The sequence below is a fragment of the Sorghum bicolor genome, chromosome 9 (genome assembly GCF_000003195.3).
Source record: "Sorghum bicolor cultivar BTx623 chromosome 9, Sorghum_bicolor_NCBIv3, whole genome shotgun sequence".
NCBI lineage: Eukaryota > Viridiplantae > Streptophyta > Magnoliopsida > Poales > Poaceae > Sorghum > Sorghum bicolor.
This window is the reverse complement of record NC_012878.2, coordinates 53,307,641-53,323,527: the sequence shown is the minus strand read 5'-3', so window position 1 is coordinate 53,323,527 and position 15,887 is coordinate 53,307,641. Positions and strand designations below refer to the sequence as shown.

General features: G+C 44.6%; 3 protein-coding genes across 7 annotated transcripts; 1 reads left to right on the top strand and 2 right to left on the bottom strand.

The window, feature by feature from the left end:
* LOC8077027 (non-specific lipid transfer protein GPI-anchored 2) lies at positions 1,013-2,679 on the top strand. The gene is made up of 3 exons (XM_002441243.2): positions 1,013-1,566; positions 1,701-1,805; positions 2,259-2,679. Exons 1-3 carry the CDS (start codon positions 1,176-1,178, stop codon positions 2,393-2,395), a joined length of 633 nt encoding a protein of 210 aa, XP_002441288.1. The 5' UTR covers positions 1,013-1,175; the 3' UTR covers positions 2,396-2,679.
* Positions 5,058-8,656, bottom strand: LOC8077026 (probable prolyl 4-hydroxylase 4). The gene is made up of 7 exons (XM_002439940.2): positions 8,242-8,656; positions 8,054-8,111; positions 7,837-7,941; positions 6,900-6,957; positions 6,108-6,283; positions 5,899-5,956; positions 5,058-5,797 (listed from the first exon to the last, which is right to left on the bottom strand). The coding sequence occupies exons 1-7, from the start codon at positions 8,415-8,417 to the stop codon at positions 5,502-5,504; spliced, it is 927 nt and encodes a 308-aa protein (XP_002439985.1). The 5' UTR covers positions 8,418-8,656; the 3' UTR covers positions 5,058-5,501.
* LOC8077025 (type I inositol polyphosphate 5-phosphatase 10) lies at positions 9,504-15,063 on the bottom strand. 5 transcript variants are annotated; one of them, XR_002447571.1, is made up of 13 exons: positions 14,464-15,015; positions 13,933-14,012; positions 13,683-13,758; positions 13,218-13,277; positions 13,035-13,104; positions 12,851-12,967; positions 11,673-12,300; positions 11,395-11,588; positions 11,209-11,317; positions 10,926-11,074; positions 10,443-10,513; positions 10,123-10,331; positions 9,504-9,969 (listed from the first exon to the last, which is right to left on the bottom strand). XR_002447571.1 is itself a non-coding variant. In XM_021447624.1 (12 exons), exons 2-11 carry the CDS (start codon positions 13,960-13,962, stop codon positions 10,124-10,126), a joined length of 1,641 nt encoding a protein of 546 aa, XP_021303299.1. In that variant the 5' UTR covers positions 13,963-14,012; positions 14,984-15,063; the 3' UTR covers positions 9,504-9,969; position 10,123. The 5 variants fall into 5 exon arrangements, 4 of the variants coding, with proteins under 4 accessions (XP_021303299.1, XP_021303296.1, XP_002439984.1 ...); XM_021447624.1 differs by lacking the exon at positions 10,443-10,513 and having other exon boundaries at positions 14,984-15,063; XM_021447621.1 differs by lacking the exon at positions 10,443-10,513.

Below are 15,887 nucleotides of genomic sequence, written 5' to 3'. Positions count from 1 at the left end.
CTCAGGTATGGAGACAGGGTTTCACGCGACGTGAATAAATGTCCGTCCCCGTTGCTTCCGGCACTGCGCTGATAGCACAAGCGCAAAGAGGAAGCTGGAGCATGCAGATGCAGCAGGGCGCTTTCTGCCCATAAACCGTGGCGCGCACCTTCCGGCGTCGCCGCCCGGCCGCCGCCGGTTAGGCGATGACCTCGAGACGATGCAATGTTGTTACGTCAGCCTGCCTCCTGTTGTGTTTAGGAAGACGAGTGCGCGCGGGCGCCCGTAACGACGACGACGACGACGGTACGTGTGAGCGGATCACACGCACGCAGTCCGCGCCATGCCGCCGTGCCGGTCTCTATCTCTATCCCCTCGCACTTCCAGCAGGCGTAGGTGCCGTGCGGCACCGTCCGTCCCCCGCACCGCAAACGCGCGGCCGGCGGATTAAGATCAGCAGGCAGCTGCAGCTCCCGTCAGACCGTCACTAATGGCGGAGTGGCCCCGCACGCACGATGGAGTACGTACGTCATCGATCGGCAATGGCATTCGGCGCACACACACCCTGGCGCCTACCTGCCAGAGTGCCAGCCACGAGCTGAAACAGAGGCCGGCGTCGCCCGGCGTCGATCGAGAAATCTGAACGGGACTACGGAGTGTACTAGACGACCAGGGGCCCGACACGTACAGCACCGCCGCAATACACGCGGCCGGTAGTACGCGCCACCGAGAAACTAACCGACCCAATTAATTCCGCTCTCGATCTGGGCGCAACCTAAGCTAGCACATCGCTGTAGAATCACAGCCGCCCGCGCACCTCTCGTCGTCCGGCGGGCGGGCGAGCAGCAGCCGAGCACACGGCTCTTGCTGGCCGCAGCTCCGATCCAGTTGTGGTTGTGGCCGTCGGATCCATCGGGACGGCCGGGCACCGTGGCACGCATACACACGGAGCGCGCGCCCGCCCGGCGTGCACCGCTACGCTACACGTACGGCTGCTGCCTTGGCCTTGTCTATATAAACCACGGCTTACCGCTCGGACAGGCCACCTCCGAATTTATTGATCCATTCACCCCCATCCCCTGCGCACCACCGCTCGAGCTCGAACAAGCCGCGCGCGCGCGCGTCGCGTGTGCTGTCCGACCGCCATCTCCCAAGCCTGCTGGCCTAGCTAGCTAGCTAGCAGGTACATCCACGCAATGGCGATGGCGACGCGGCGGTCGTGGGCTGTGGCAGCGCTGCTTGTGGCGTTGGCGGCGGCGTCGCTACTGCTGCCGTCGCCGGCGATCGCGCAGCAGCCGTCGCCGTCGCCGTCGCCAACGGCGGGCGGCGGGATGGACTCGGCGTGCATGAACTCGCTGCTCAACATGTCGGACTGCCTGACGTACGTGACCAAGGGGAGCACGGCGCGTCGGCCCGACACGCCGTGCTGCCCGGAGCTGGCGGGCCTCGTGGACTCCAACCCGATCTGCCTCTGCGAGCTCCTCTCCGGCGCCGCCGACTCGTACGGCATCGCCGTCGACTACGCCCGCGCGCTCGCGCTCCCCGGGATCTGCCGCGTCGCCACCCCGCCCGTCTCCACCTGCACAGGTGAGTAGTAACTTCCTTCGTCGATACTACTAGCCAGCTGAGATCGTCACTCTGCACTCTGCAGTCATAACGTGTTGTAAAACTTGTAAATTCGCGGGCTAATCGTGGGTTATACTACTGATGCAAAATTACAGCCTTGGGGTATGACGTCCGCGTGGGCCCAGCTGCAGCGCCTATGTCGGGGTCGCCCTCGCCCATGTCAGGCATCTCTCCCTCCGGGGAGGGCCCACAGTTCCCAGGTAGTACTAATCATCATTTCGTGTGGTTGTTAAAGTGCTGTGCAGGAGTAAATGCATGCTGGTAGTAGTAGAGAATTTTAGCAGGAGATGAAAAATATGAATTGGAATGCTCCATCCTAGCTAGCTAAATGTACTCCTACAACTTGAGCCTTGTTTAGTTTACCTTAAAAACCAAAAAGTTTTCAAGATTTTTCGTCACATCGAATTTTGTGGCACATGCATAAAACATTAAATATAGACGAAAATAAAATTAATTACACAGTTTGCCTGTAAATCACGAGACGAATCTTTTGACTTTAGTTAGTTGGACGATATTTGCTACAAACAATGCTATAGTAGGTTTGACGCGCCATACAGTTCGTTGTTAGCTAGGCTCATGTACTTGTCACGTATTTAATGACCAGCATAAACTAAATCCTATATCCTAATACATGCATGTGCATTATTCTGCAGGAACATCGCCGGTGGCCTCGCCGCCGTCCTCGACCAGCACCGCGGCGCGGCGCTCCTCCGCCGTCAGCAGCCACCTCGTGACCCTCGCCATGCTGCCGCTGGCCGCCGCCGCCGCCGTCAGCGGGATACTGCTCTAGATCTATGATTTTTCCCTTTGGTCTCAACATTATTTCCCACCTGGACATTCGTATATGTTGTTTATTACTCCTACTCTGCGAGTATGTTCTATACTTGTATTCTATGCTGCCGCTCGATCTTCTGTTGTACTCCGTACGTATACCGGCCGTGGGATGGGCTTTAGCCTTGTTAATTAATTTCTTTGCCAGCTGAGATGAGATATATTACTGGTCGGCCCCATTCATGTGTAATGTACGTGACATTATATACGTAACTCCCTGGATTTGGCCGGATTCCCTCGCTACATCAGTTGAGTGATCATGTTCACGCGCGCACGTACACTGTACCTTCCATTCATGCCTTTCATGTGATTGGGTACGAGTACGTACGCATATCTTCACAAGTTCCAGCGGCGGCAATAGCATGTAGATCGAGCAACGCCGCCGACGTGAGGGCCAGCGCACACTGCAGCGGTGTCGTCGCCTCTCGCCTCGCCTGCATTGATGAACGAAACGAGCACGTCAGTCCGTTGCGTTGATCGTCCCGGCCGGCCCACTGATGAATTGAATTCCCCAACCGCCGCTTTGATGGGCGGCGCTCCCATGCATGGCCATGTGACGCCACAGCTCGGCGCCTCGGCGGCAGAGGGCTTGTTTAGGCCTTTCTTTAGTTCGTAAAAATTTTCAAAATTCTTCGTTAAATCGAATCTTTGATCACATGTATGGAGCATTAAATATAGATAAAAATAAAAACTAACTACACAGTTTACTTGTAATTTGTGAGATGAATCTTTTGAGTCTAGTTATTATTCTGTGATTGGACAATGTTTGTCAAATAAAAACAAAATGCTACAATACCCAAAAACAAAAAATTTTACGAACTCCAGATGCAAAATCTTTTTGGATTTTGACACTGTAGCACTTTCGTTTTTATTTAACAAACATTGTCCAATCATGAAGTAACTAGCCTTAAAAGATTCGTCTCGCGATTTACAGACAAACTGTGTAATTAGTGTTTATTTTTATCTATATTTAATACCCTATGCATGTGTCGCAAAATTCGATGTGACGAAGAATCCGTAAAGTTTTGGATTTTTGTTCTAAAAAGGCCAGAGTCTTTCCGGCAGTTCCGCTGCGATCGCCAGGCGAGGCAGTTGTGGCCAGATTTTGTGCAGGTGTGGCCAGGATTCGGTTGGGGCCGAGCTTGTGGGCACTTTCGTTTATTTGTGGTAATTATTTCACAAAATTATAGTATTTTCATTTATTTGTGGTAATTATTATTCAACCATGGACTAAATAGGCTCAAAAAATTTGACTCGTACATTTCGATCAAACTATGTAATTATTTTTTATTTTTGTTTATATTTAATACTTCATGCATGCGTCTAAAAATTCGATGTGACAGTTTGAAAATTTTTGCATTTTGGGATGGAAGTAAACAAGGCCCCGGTTGGGTGGGGAAAAGGAAGAGTAGAATTCATGAGATGCCCAGAATGCCAGATGGCTCAGGCAGGCACGCTAACGCCTCCATTGATGGAGTCAGGTTCAGCAATCGCCATGCCCGAGTGAGGTTTTCGGAGACTTTCAGAAAAAAGAAAGAAGATAAAAAAACTGATGATATGCCGTCTTCACCGCACTCCATGAGTCCATGACCTATGCCCCAAAGTCCGAACGCGTAGAATGCAGACCAGCCGTGGCTCGGTTGATCAAGTTCGTAAAGCGAAAAATTTCGCGTGTTTATGGTAATTATTATCCAATCATAGACTAACTAAGCTCAAACGATTCGTCTCGTCAATTCTGATCAAACTGTGCAATTAGTTTTTTTATCTATATTTAATACTCATGCATACGTCTAAAGATTCGATTGTGACAGAGAATCTTGAAAAATTTTAGGTTTTTAAGTGGAAGTAAACAAAGCCCAAACTTCGACATGAGAACTTAAAAGTGCTGCCGTCCACGATTATTCATTTTCTTTTCACGAGATCCACGTGGTCAATAACATGTTCTGAACCTCTATGTTCTAACTATACTAATTATATACTTTAAGTAATAATATTTTTTAATATATATTTAGTTAAATTTGTTTTTTGAATGACAGATAATTAAGGACGGAAGAAGTGTATATCTAACACATACTATATTATATCTTTTTATTTTGTGCCAGAACTTCTGGCCATTCATTTGAATTCCGTCCCTTGAACCAAGGCAGTTCAGTGCCTGCCAACGCCTGCTGGTCTGACCATTAACCATCCTGAACGGGAGAAAAAAAAACACTTTTCTGTCCGTTTGGTCATAATCATTTCGTTTGCGCGTCTTCGGTCAGGGAAAGAAAATTGCAAATTGGTAATACAGGATTGCTCAGAACAAAGTGACGCAGAATTCAAGATGAAAACCACCTCGTCTCCAAGAACAAGTGATGCCACCAGCACTTTCTAGCTCGTCGCTGGCCGCACCACCAAAGTAGCTCAGTGGCAATGCTATTGTGCTTGGCGTCTGTTCGCTGGCCGCGAGGCCTGGTCTAAAATTTTAAGGCTGAAATTACTATTAGCTAATTTAGCTAATTTATTATAAGAGAAAAACACTACTGACTGACAAAAAAAAGTACGACTAAAAATAAAAGAGAACGGGCTTGACTTTGGCTCTAGCCATCAGTATATCACAGTTCCTCATCAGTTCGCTGGGATACCAATTGCATACTACCATATATCGAGAAAGGTTAAAGATGACAACGAATCAAGATCTTCCAAGATTCTGGTACAGATTATGAGCTAGCAGAACCAAGCAATCTAAAAAATCAATAAATAAAACGCTGGGCTTGTTCTAAATGCATCTCCATCCAGCATGACCTATCGCATATTTCTTTTATGTGGGACACAGGAGACCTAGAACAGACTACGGATTATGGATACAAGTGGTATGCAGTAGCAAAGAGTACTCTTCCAAGCTCCTGCCTGGTTACCGCTCAAAACCGCTAGGGGAAACCAAAAAACCCAATATCTAATCAGGAGCAAGGAGCAACAAAACCAGCAGAATCCAGGCCAAACCCTTGCGAAACAACTTGGTGTAACCTGTTCCTGTGTCAAGATCAATGGTTCCAACACGCCAGTTGTCCTCTCACATCCTGACCCTAGCACACATTGCAGCTCCTTCGACAGTAACCGGGCAATGCTGTGGTTCCCACCATGTACTCTGGGTTCTTTATGCACTCCCCTAGGGCCGCCCATTTCGAGCAGCTCTCGTTCTCGTCGGTGCAGTTGCCTTGTGGGTAATGGACCTTATCGAACGAGGCCACACGGATCCACTTCGTAGCTGACCATTTCTCGCCCCTTATGACTGCACAACCACCATGGAGGCTCACTGGATCGGTGGTGCCATCTGGCTTAAGGTTGAAGAAAAGGAGGGCATCTCCTTTTCGTGGTTTCACTGAGGAAGGAGTTTCAGGTCAATTGAGAAATATGTCAGATGTGGCATACAAAGGGGAAAACAAAGGAGTACCAAGAGACACTCTGGATAAAATGCAATACCTGCAATGCCTTTCTGAGCACATTCTGAGAAGGTTGCATCTTTAGCATCATCGACCTCCTTTTGACAATTCACGCAGATCATTATTTAATATGAGAAAATAGGAAATGGACATGATAGACGCATGTAGCCAGAAAAGCAAAAGAAATTCTTAACCACTCTCTACCATCTTCTTAAACACTAACATCACTGAAAATAGAAGACAATTTACCTCAGCCAAGGGGAAAACTGTTTCCCCTCCTTCTGCTACATCAGTTAAGTACAAAAGAACAGTAGCATAGCGATGACCACCACGAATAGTGTTAACATTGTCAGTGAAGTAATCATAGTGCGGTTCATACTTCTCCCCATGTTTATATCTTAGGACTTGGATATCTTCACCATTCTCTGATTAGAATATAACACCCATAAGAAAAAAAAAATCAATATAATTTTTCATTGTTCAGGCAGGTCCAATCTATACATGAAATAGGAAGGTGTAAACAGAAGGATAACAACAAAATGTGTCAAAACAATCACCCTATTATCAAAGCAGAATTTCAATGAACCAACATTTGAACAGACGCTAGAAAAATCTTGGATAAGCTAATCCTCAAAATTAGGTCATACAGCTCAGCACTAAGGCCTAAGGGACATGTCTGGCTTCTTTAGGTTGTGACATACTAGATTTGACTCCCCAACTGATATAAGCATACAGCCAACTGATTGACATAAGATTGTGTGCACAAGTGTCAGAGAAAGAGAGTGTGACATGAATTTCTAGAGACTACTACTATATTAAAGGCATGATTCTAATACATGCATGGTCATGGCTCTTAACAAAGAGTTCTGAAAACTGTGAGCTAGTATTCTTATCATGTAACTTGTCAAGCACTAGATATAATTCAACAAAAGAAAAAACAATGGTAAGCATAATCTGCCAAGCACTAGTATTAGGATTTTTGTGCCTCCAAAATGCAAGAATATAGAATTACAATGTTGATGCCTCAATGAGAACCACAACCTTTTGGAAGGAATGTCCATGCAGCAATTTTGTCCTCTATACCCTCAACAATTGGATCCTACAAATTTGAGCAGCATTGTTCAAGTAAGAACCATGCGAACAAGAGAAATGCCTCAACAGCCGGCTGTACTGCACTCTCAGACACTAGGTACGATTAGTCACGAGATGTAAGAAAATACAAATGTTTATCAGTAGCAGATCGCTCCCACCCTTCTATTTAGCTGGAAGGAAACATGAAAAATTCCCATAAAGATACAGTCAAATCCCATATTTCACTCTAATATGCATGCCAAGGAAATGCTCAGCATTCACTAATAGACCAGATTGATCAAAAGACTATTTTCTTCCCTTCCTATACGATGAAACACAAATAAACACTGAGGTATGAACTCGTAATCCTAAAGGGAGGGGAAACTCTGATTCAATGTAGCAGCACCAGCAATCAGAATTCTGAAATATGGGCCATAGGGCTAAATGGCAGTATCGGAAAGCTTTATATAATATTTCAGAATCCCCGATTCTCATTCATTCAATCACAACATTATTTTCTAGTTTCTGCTTGCCCCTGGCCTTTTGAGCAGTATCTTGTACACTGATAAAATGGATTCAAGTACTCACCACGGCCAAAAGGCTAAACTGGGCTGTAGCCTGCTTTGAACACAAAGCAGCTATATCCGCTAGTCAGCATGAGCAACAGACAAATACATTCACTGAAAAAGTAGGCATTCCAACTTCCCAAGGGTAATCTGCGATGCTCGAACTAGTGAGATGCCTCTTGTTGGGGATGATGCAGTTCCATTGTATAATATCTATGGCATATTGGCACATCTCCTTTATAAAACAATGTTTGCACATACGATTTCTATGCCAGCCCAGGTAAAGGGTTTTGTTTAGCAGAGGCAGTCTAACCAAACAACGAAAGTAAGAAGGGCCTAACCTGGCCCTTCCTGAGAAAGGTGCCGGAGCTGGTGCGGACGTCGCTAAGTGTGCTCTTGCCGGACATATTATCAGCGACCGCCGACCTCTTGAGCTCTGCTCTCGCCTGAAGAGATGAAAACGAGCAAATCCGGAAAATTCAGTCGAGCCCAGGCATAACCGAGAAGCAAAGACAAGCGTTGTGTGTGTGGGATTGGGGGCGGTAGAGCGGCACTGACGAGGGAGATGAGGTGGTTGGCCTCGTCGTCGCTGAGGAAGTGCTGGTACAGGAACACCCTGCGCCGTGCAAGCACCATGGATCGCCAGTCAGACTCAGACATCTCATTTGTTTTCGATGAAATCGAGATGGCATACGGGACGCAGAACCACCGAGCGATGGAACGGTGATGGGGGGTTGGTTGCCTACCTGGGTTTCCAGGAGATCTGGCGGGAGTGATGCGGGTAGACGACGGCCGCCGGGTACACCGAGCTGCCCTTGCTGCCTCCCCCGGCAGCGCCGCCGCGGCCGACGAGGTGGGCGAGGAAGAGGAGGAGCTGCACGACGGCAGGACGGCGGGCCCCCGCCCATGGAGAACTCTTCATTGCAACAGAGGAAAAAAAAATCACTCGCCCCCGGGGAAGGAGAAGAGGAGGAGAGGAGAGATCGCTTGTCCCGGGAGAAGAGGGGGGAAGAGCGGGGCGGGCGGCGGCGCGCGGTGACGCGAGCACAGCGGCGGCGAGTGGCCCGTTGGAAGTGGTCGCCACGTTCCACGGGTAGAGAGACAGGACAGCGCCCCGCCGCTCAAGTGCGCGCCCCGTCGGCCGTCGATCGAACGGCCAGCGCGCGCCGGAAGGAACCGAGCGTCCTTTGATACTCTTTACAGCCTCTCAGGCTTTGCTTGGATTATTATTTGATTCGTTTTTAATTTGAAAAAAATCGTTTTATCATTTTGTAAAACATCACTATAACTGTAGCAAATATAATAATAGTTTTATAGCCAGGTTAGTTATTATTTCGATCTTATAGTCGAGCTAGTTAATATTTTTTTGCTTATACCAAGAAGAGAAACGGGAGTTTGCCTCTCATGCCACCACCAAACTGGTTACGAGACCGTATATAGTGGTGGATATAGGCACCGCTTGGCGTAACTTTTTACCTGATCGGTCACTTAAAAAATGGCTCATTGCGTTGCGAGTCTGTAGGAGTCGGAGACGCTGAAATGTGCTTCTGGCTCTTCTCATAAACCTAACACAAATTAATACAAAACTGCCGTTGATGCCATTTTTACCAAACATTTAAAAAAAAAGGACTTCAGCTCCGCCGAAGCCAGAGTCCTGCCAACGAGGCCATAGATACCAAGTGCAAGTACAAGGAATAGAAAAGAAAATATGAGATATGATATTACAACATAATAGAAAAAATATTTTATAAACAAATAGAAGATAACTAACACTTGCTTTATTATTAACCTTGTTCTCATGAAAAAAGATGGTTACGAATGTTCGTAATAGCAGCTTTGTTGAGTCCACCATCTACTCCGATTTGCCCGATTATTTCAAAAAGATTTTTGAAAGCAAGATATAAACACAGATAAAATGATATAAACACAGTCCTCTGTCCATTCATAGTAGATAAACCATTTACTCCTTCCAGTAGATATAAACACAGATAAAATGTTATAAACACAGTAATAATCAAGATATGGAATAAATGATATACAATTAAAATAATGTCTCCTTCCAGTGAGACTCTGTAGTCTGTCCTAGACAAACTCAAAACTTGACCCTACAAACAAAGGTCAAAATACAAACTTTGTACAGTACAGAAAAGAAAGGAAAACATCCTTTGGTTACTCTGTTCAACTTTGAAAAGTACAAAAGAAAGAAGTACAGAAATGAACCAAAACAACCTTGTGAGGGAAATTTTACAGGTATACAATATAAACTAATGACTAGCTACTCCTTTCGAAACTGTACGCGATTACATGTTGTACAACAACATAATAATAATCATATGATATCTAATCATACTTCTTTGGTCACATAAAATTTCCCTGAGGAACAGATACCTAGGCGTCCTTGCGAAGGTTCTGCAGTGTTGTGTTCCCGAGTCACACAAAAACCTAGTTTTAATCGGTGATTTAGGCCCCAGCACCTGCAGTGTCATATCCATAATAGTAGTTAGCCATAGAGTATGCTTTACTAGTCTAGTCACTAGTGCAGTGTTTTGTGCTCTGCTTAAGGACATGTAAATTGCTGCAGTGCCTGCAGAGATTAATGCAATATCAAGAAGACTGAAGAAACATACCTTAGTTATGCTTGTTGCTTGTCGGTAACAGCTCTTCAGCACCGATTCTAATGTTAGTGTTTGATGAGCGCCTCTTTGATTTGCCATCTAGCCTTTCAGCATCAACAATAAATGTTCCACAAACAGGACGATGGTCAGAGAATTGAGACTCCCCCCGGAAGTACGATAACTGTGCAATACCATCTCCATGCCATAGTATTCTATCACACCTGGATATTTGCAACAAACCGGTCATTCAGTGGCGAAGCTATATATAATGTGGTGGATGCGGATGCACCCACAAAATTTTTAAATATCAGTGAATAGGATTAAATTTTCACCATGGTTATGACTCAAATTTATGCATCTACAAGGCAACCGCACCCCTCTCGGATTTGCTCTAGCTTCGCCACTGCGGTCATTAACTAGTATTATGTATTTCACAGAAGAGTTGATTGAACAAGTACCACATTATACTCATAGATGGCATGAAAAAGACGGTAGTGACACATGCAGTCAACTGTGTACCCAATTTTGGGAAGTGCAATTCATGAATACAGAATATGTGAATCATCTTGATTATTTTTTATTTACCGCACATGAGAATGATTCCTCTTTTATGTTACCACACTTACAACTAGCTTACTGTCCAAATCTGATTTAACTCATCTCAAAAGATGGTTCTTGTGGTACAGAAAGAGGAAATGCAAGGTTTTCGAGTTGCAAAGAGGTTTGTGGACTCTAGGATACTTCATAGGCACCAATAAGTGTTTAAATATGAGATCTGAACTTTCTGAAACTATCTCAAACATTGTACTACATACCAGGCTGGGGTTCTCCTCTTTTTCTTTGATGTGGCAGTCTCTCCAGCATAAGAATCTGAGTTGCAAGAGTACTTGTATGTGGGAGCAAAATATATCTTCTCTTCACTCCACCCCTTGAACACACTTCCAGACGCACGCTGAATATTGAGCTGAGAAAATGTGTACAATGTCAGTGAACTCTAGTATCATTTCACCATAGTATAAAATAAAAACCAGACTGGTTTCTTATTCTATAACTAGTCTTCCTTCTAGAAAAAAAAAAGCTTTATTTTGAGGAGTTCACCTGATCCTTTTCAAAAAGGGCATCCCAGTTATTTTCAGTCAGAAGTTTTTTGGTATCTTCATAGCTCAAGGAAATTCGGTAGTTCAGGTCTCCTAACCATATCACCCGCCTGAAAAAAGATCATGTGAATAAAAAAACAGTAGGCAGTAAGAAAAACTTAAAGCGTTTGTGGGATAACTTTCTTACTCATGGTCGAGAATTTTCTCAGGGATTCTTCGCCCAGCTCTTCTGCAAATCCTTCGAAATTGTGTGAGCCTTAGAATCTCTAACACATCTAAATTCCGCCTCAATTCATCGCCTTCCTTTTCACCTGAAGCCAAATGGCTGCAGATGAAACAAAAGCTTGTCTGGTACAATGTCATGCTTACTGATATACATCCCTGTATCAAAAAGAATTCTATCACTTAAGGGATCTGCTACACTCTATAGAAAATGCTTTCAGATAATTCCTTTTTGCCTCTTACCTTGTTTCCAAGATATCCCATTATTCCGCGACCAACACAGGATGTTCTCACATGTCCTATATGCTGCACTAGTTCTTTCTTTGCCCAGACTGTGACAAAAATACCAACCATTTGTTTGCAAGATATGAGGTTATACTTTAGCTGGTCCCTGGAGGCAGAAGCAGACGAAGTAACATCATCATCATTAAGGCCAAAAATATCATTCAATTTGTCATCCAATTCATCCTCTTCTGAAGAATCCATTTCATTGGCATATGCTTGTGGCCGTGGGCATCGAAAGCAAGCATCTTTGTAGGATTTCTTGGCCATTTCCACTGGGCAATTGCAGAATTTGAGCAGTTTTCTCTGGGATGGCATGTAAGATTTCCTGATGGATTTCAAGGACTTTTGGAAGATTACAGAACCACTGGCTGTTCTTGAACGGTTGGAGAACGAACCATCAAGGCCTGGTGTTGACTGGGATGAGGTTGAATCCAGGGAGGGCGATGGTTTGTGCTGAAATATATCAGCATCAGTGTCAACTGGTTGATTTAGTGCACGGTTTATAAGAGCAAGCCATCTTGCAGCTGGTTCGTTATCTTCTATCACAAGGACATTACCAGCATTGAGAGGCACAATTTCCTGAAAACTGTTAAAAGATCAAATAAAATAAGTATTAGGATGATATCTTCCATTAACTTATGAATACCAAATAAATTCCGATCCTTATTAGGTTTCCTTTGTTTTTATATTCTCCATGGTTATGTTTTTTCAAAAATAACTGGCATGATTATGCCAGGCATATATTAAAAAAAGAGGACTATTCTCCATGGGTTTGGAATCGGATTATTTTCACCTTCTCAATACAGTGACTTGTTCGTTAAAAAAAATGACCAAATTCTCCTTCAAGGGAAGTTAAAGCCTCATTTGGAAAGCACAAATAAATACCAGAATGTCAATTGCAGTCAAATAGACCAAGATAGATAAGAAATCAAGAAAATCTTGACTACACTGATTTTTTTTTTTTGAAAGTTGAACCGGGTTGGGGGCACCTGGATTGAGTACACTGAATACTAAACGTAAGCACGAAATAAGGAACATAACATACAGGGTATTACCCATTTTTCTGAGATAATGTTAGCACCACAATTGACAACATTGACATGGATAAGGTTCAGAGTAATGACGAAACTGGTTACCCTAAAACATAAATATCTGAATGGTCATCAGCAGGAAGAAAGTCATCCAGTTTCAACTCGGCGGTAGGCGCTTTTCCTCCAACGTTCCATGTGGAGACAAATATCCTAAACACAGAACTAAAGAATAATAAGGAGCTGTTCTATGATTCATGTATAATTGAACATGCAGCATTAATTCTCTTACCTAACATGTTCATATTTTGTAGCATTTGAAGAGTGACTTAGAAAATGGCTGAGACGTATGCTCCTAACTTCTGCTCTCATTTAGTCCAAAGAAACACACAAAAAAAAAATTCAAATTACATCTGTAGTTCTGTACTGTCAGTGCAGTTAGCTCATGAGCAAAATTGGCAGATAGAAAATCAACCTGAAAGTTTCCGGAAGGGGGATGAAGATGGTGACTTTGAGTTGCTTGATCCACTCTTAGCTACAATATACAAGAGAAAATGGACAGTTGGTTACTACTATGTTATCAGGATAAACTAGCAAAGTTGTACCACATCCAGTTTGTATAAAATGTTGAACTTCTGGAATGAAGATATCAAGTGCAGTACTGTATGTACATATTTGAATTCAGTTTGATCTCTTCGTTTCATTTCAACATTTGTACAAACAGAATAGTTATCCACAGTTCTGCAAAGTCCACATAGGTTCAATCGACAATATCTGTGTGGTTGCCAACTGACTTCAGCTTCAGCCATTACTCCTTTTGATGGGATGAAATTTGACAATAGGGTACTAAGATATATATTTTCCATTATTACCGTACGACTCAGCATTGACTGCTGATACAGTTTTCCGAAAGAAAGAAAGAAAGAAAGGATGTACTAACATGTGGAGCAGCCTGCACGGTCTGTCCTCTTGGCGACTTTCTTATCCTTTGTCCGAAAAAGGTTTGGCTGACAGCCCTATAGTACAAAGCAGAACACTTTTAGGTGAAATGCTCCATTTAATTGCAACTATGCAAGTGCAATCAAGATGTAGTTAGAAAAACAGAGGGAAGAGAAACAAGGATAGAAAGTTCAGAAACAATATGACCATGATATGAACAAAAGTGAAACAATAGGCACACCAATTCGTACCTTCATCTTTCCGTCATCTGAAAAAGACATCCCCTTTTGAAGGCAGAAGAACGATGGAAGATTTCCCCCCAAATCCAACTCTGAACACATAACTTAATAGAATGAGAACATGGTAATAGATCATCAACGCTAGCATGTATGACAGAAGCACCAAAGAAAAGAAGCACAGAATTGGAATTCTGACAGGAAATATAAAAAAGGGAACAGTTGTACGAAACCTCCACTTTTTTCAAGCAAGTACGGAAACTACGCCGGATCCACACCGTTATTTGGAACGAAGTTTCTCCACTGTTCGATTACAAATGACAAAGGAAAAAAAAACACACCGAAAATTTAACCAAAAAAGCATTTTTTACATGAAAAGTCAAGCATTATTCCTACAAGTTCCTCAACGAAGAATTTCCCTTTCAAAATCCAACCATCTTAGGATCCAGAACTCAAGTGCACACGCAACAGAGACACCGAGAAACGCAAGAGAAGAACATGGCGAAACTACAGATTTCCCAGCAGCAGAGAAAGCCAGAAACCCACCACCACCAAAGAGGAGCTCCAGCGCCCAATCCGTCTCGCGCCCGGCAGAACCTCCCTCCGACCTCCGCTTCCACCCCCCCTGCCGAGACTCGAGAGCCCCGGAATCCTCCTAAAACCCCAGCGGAGAATGAGAACCCACCAACTCCGCAACCATTCCTCCCAAACGCAACCGGAAAGAGCGGCGGCGGCGGCGGCAGAGGAGGAGGGAGAGGGACGCCTCAAACCCGGGAGTGGGTCTGCAGGAAGGCGACGAGGACACGGCCATCCGGGGCGGCCCCCCGTCCCGTTCTCCCCCGAGGATTAAACTACTCGGCCGCGGCCGCGCGCGACAACTGTACAGCGGGGCGTGGGCCGGCGCGCTTCCACGGCATTTCTTTCTTGGTGTGGGGGGATCCGGCAATTGTTTACGGGCGCGACTGCGCGAGCACGGTTTCCAGCGGGTGGGGGTGGTTGACCCGACCGTGGGGAGGAGAGGGAGAGGAGAGGAGTGGGAGGGGAGAGCTTGAGTTGAGCGGCGCACGTGCGGCTCGCCGGATTGGGTTTGGCGCGAGGGAAGCGGAGACGGTTGGGCCGGTCTGCCGTCTGCGGATGGGGATGGGGAGGTGAGGTCGCCAGGACAGGCGCCATGGGGTCAGCCCCTGTCCTTGCGTGCTTTATACTACCACTGCTGCTGCTCTGCATGCTTCCATGTAGTTTGGGAATAATCTCCAGCCTTACCCAAAACAGTTTGGGAATTAGGAGCTTCACCAGTCCATACGATCCGGTAATTATTCAGAATTTCATCAGAAGAATGATATGTGGATTATATTTACTTATTATTAGTTCGTACCAGCATCTTGTTCCATATTACTACTAGTGAGCTCTAGAACATCGAGGTAGGGTTAAAAAAGACCGTTTTGCCAATGAGTGGGGGCATAGAATATACGGAGTACGGCACATGTTTTACCGCTAGGATTATTTGAACAAGCGGGGTGAACGTTGACTTTGCCTTTAGACTAAATCTTAGGCATTGTTTAGTTCATCCAAAAACCCAAAACTTTTCAAGATTTTTCGTCACATCGAATCTTGCGGCACATACATGGAGCATTAAATATAGATAAAAATAAAAATTAATTACACAGTTTGACCTGTAAATCGCGAGATGAATCTTTTAAGCCTAGTTACTCCATGATTAAACAATATTTGTCAAATAAAAACGAAAGTGCTACAGTGTCGTTTTCTCAAAATTTTTTGGAACTAAACAAGGCCTTAATTGGAGAGGTTTATGTTGCTTTCAAAAGTGCCACATCATATAGACTCTAGAATCATTTGGTGAATTAGGCCTTTATTGTATCCCTCCAGTTTTGTCAGTTTATAATAATATGACTTTTATAAATTAGGTGTGATATGATAAGCCATGGCGGAAAGTATTGTTGGCTGATTTG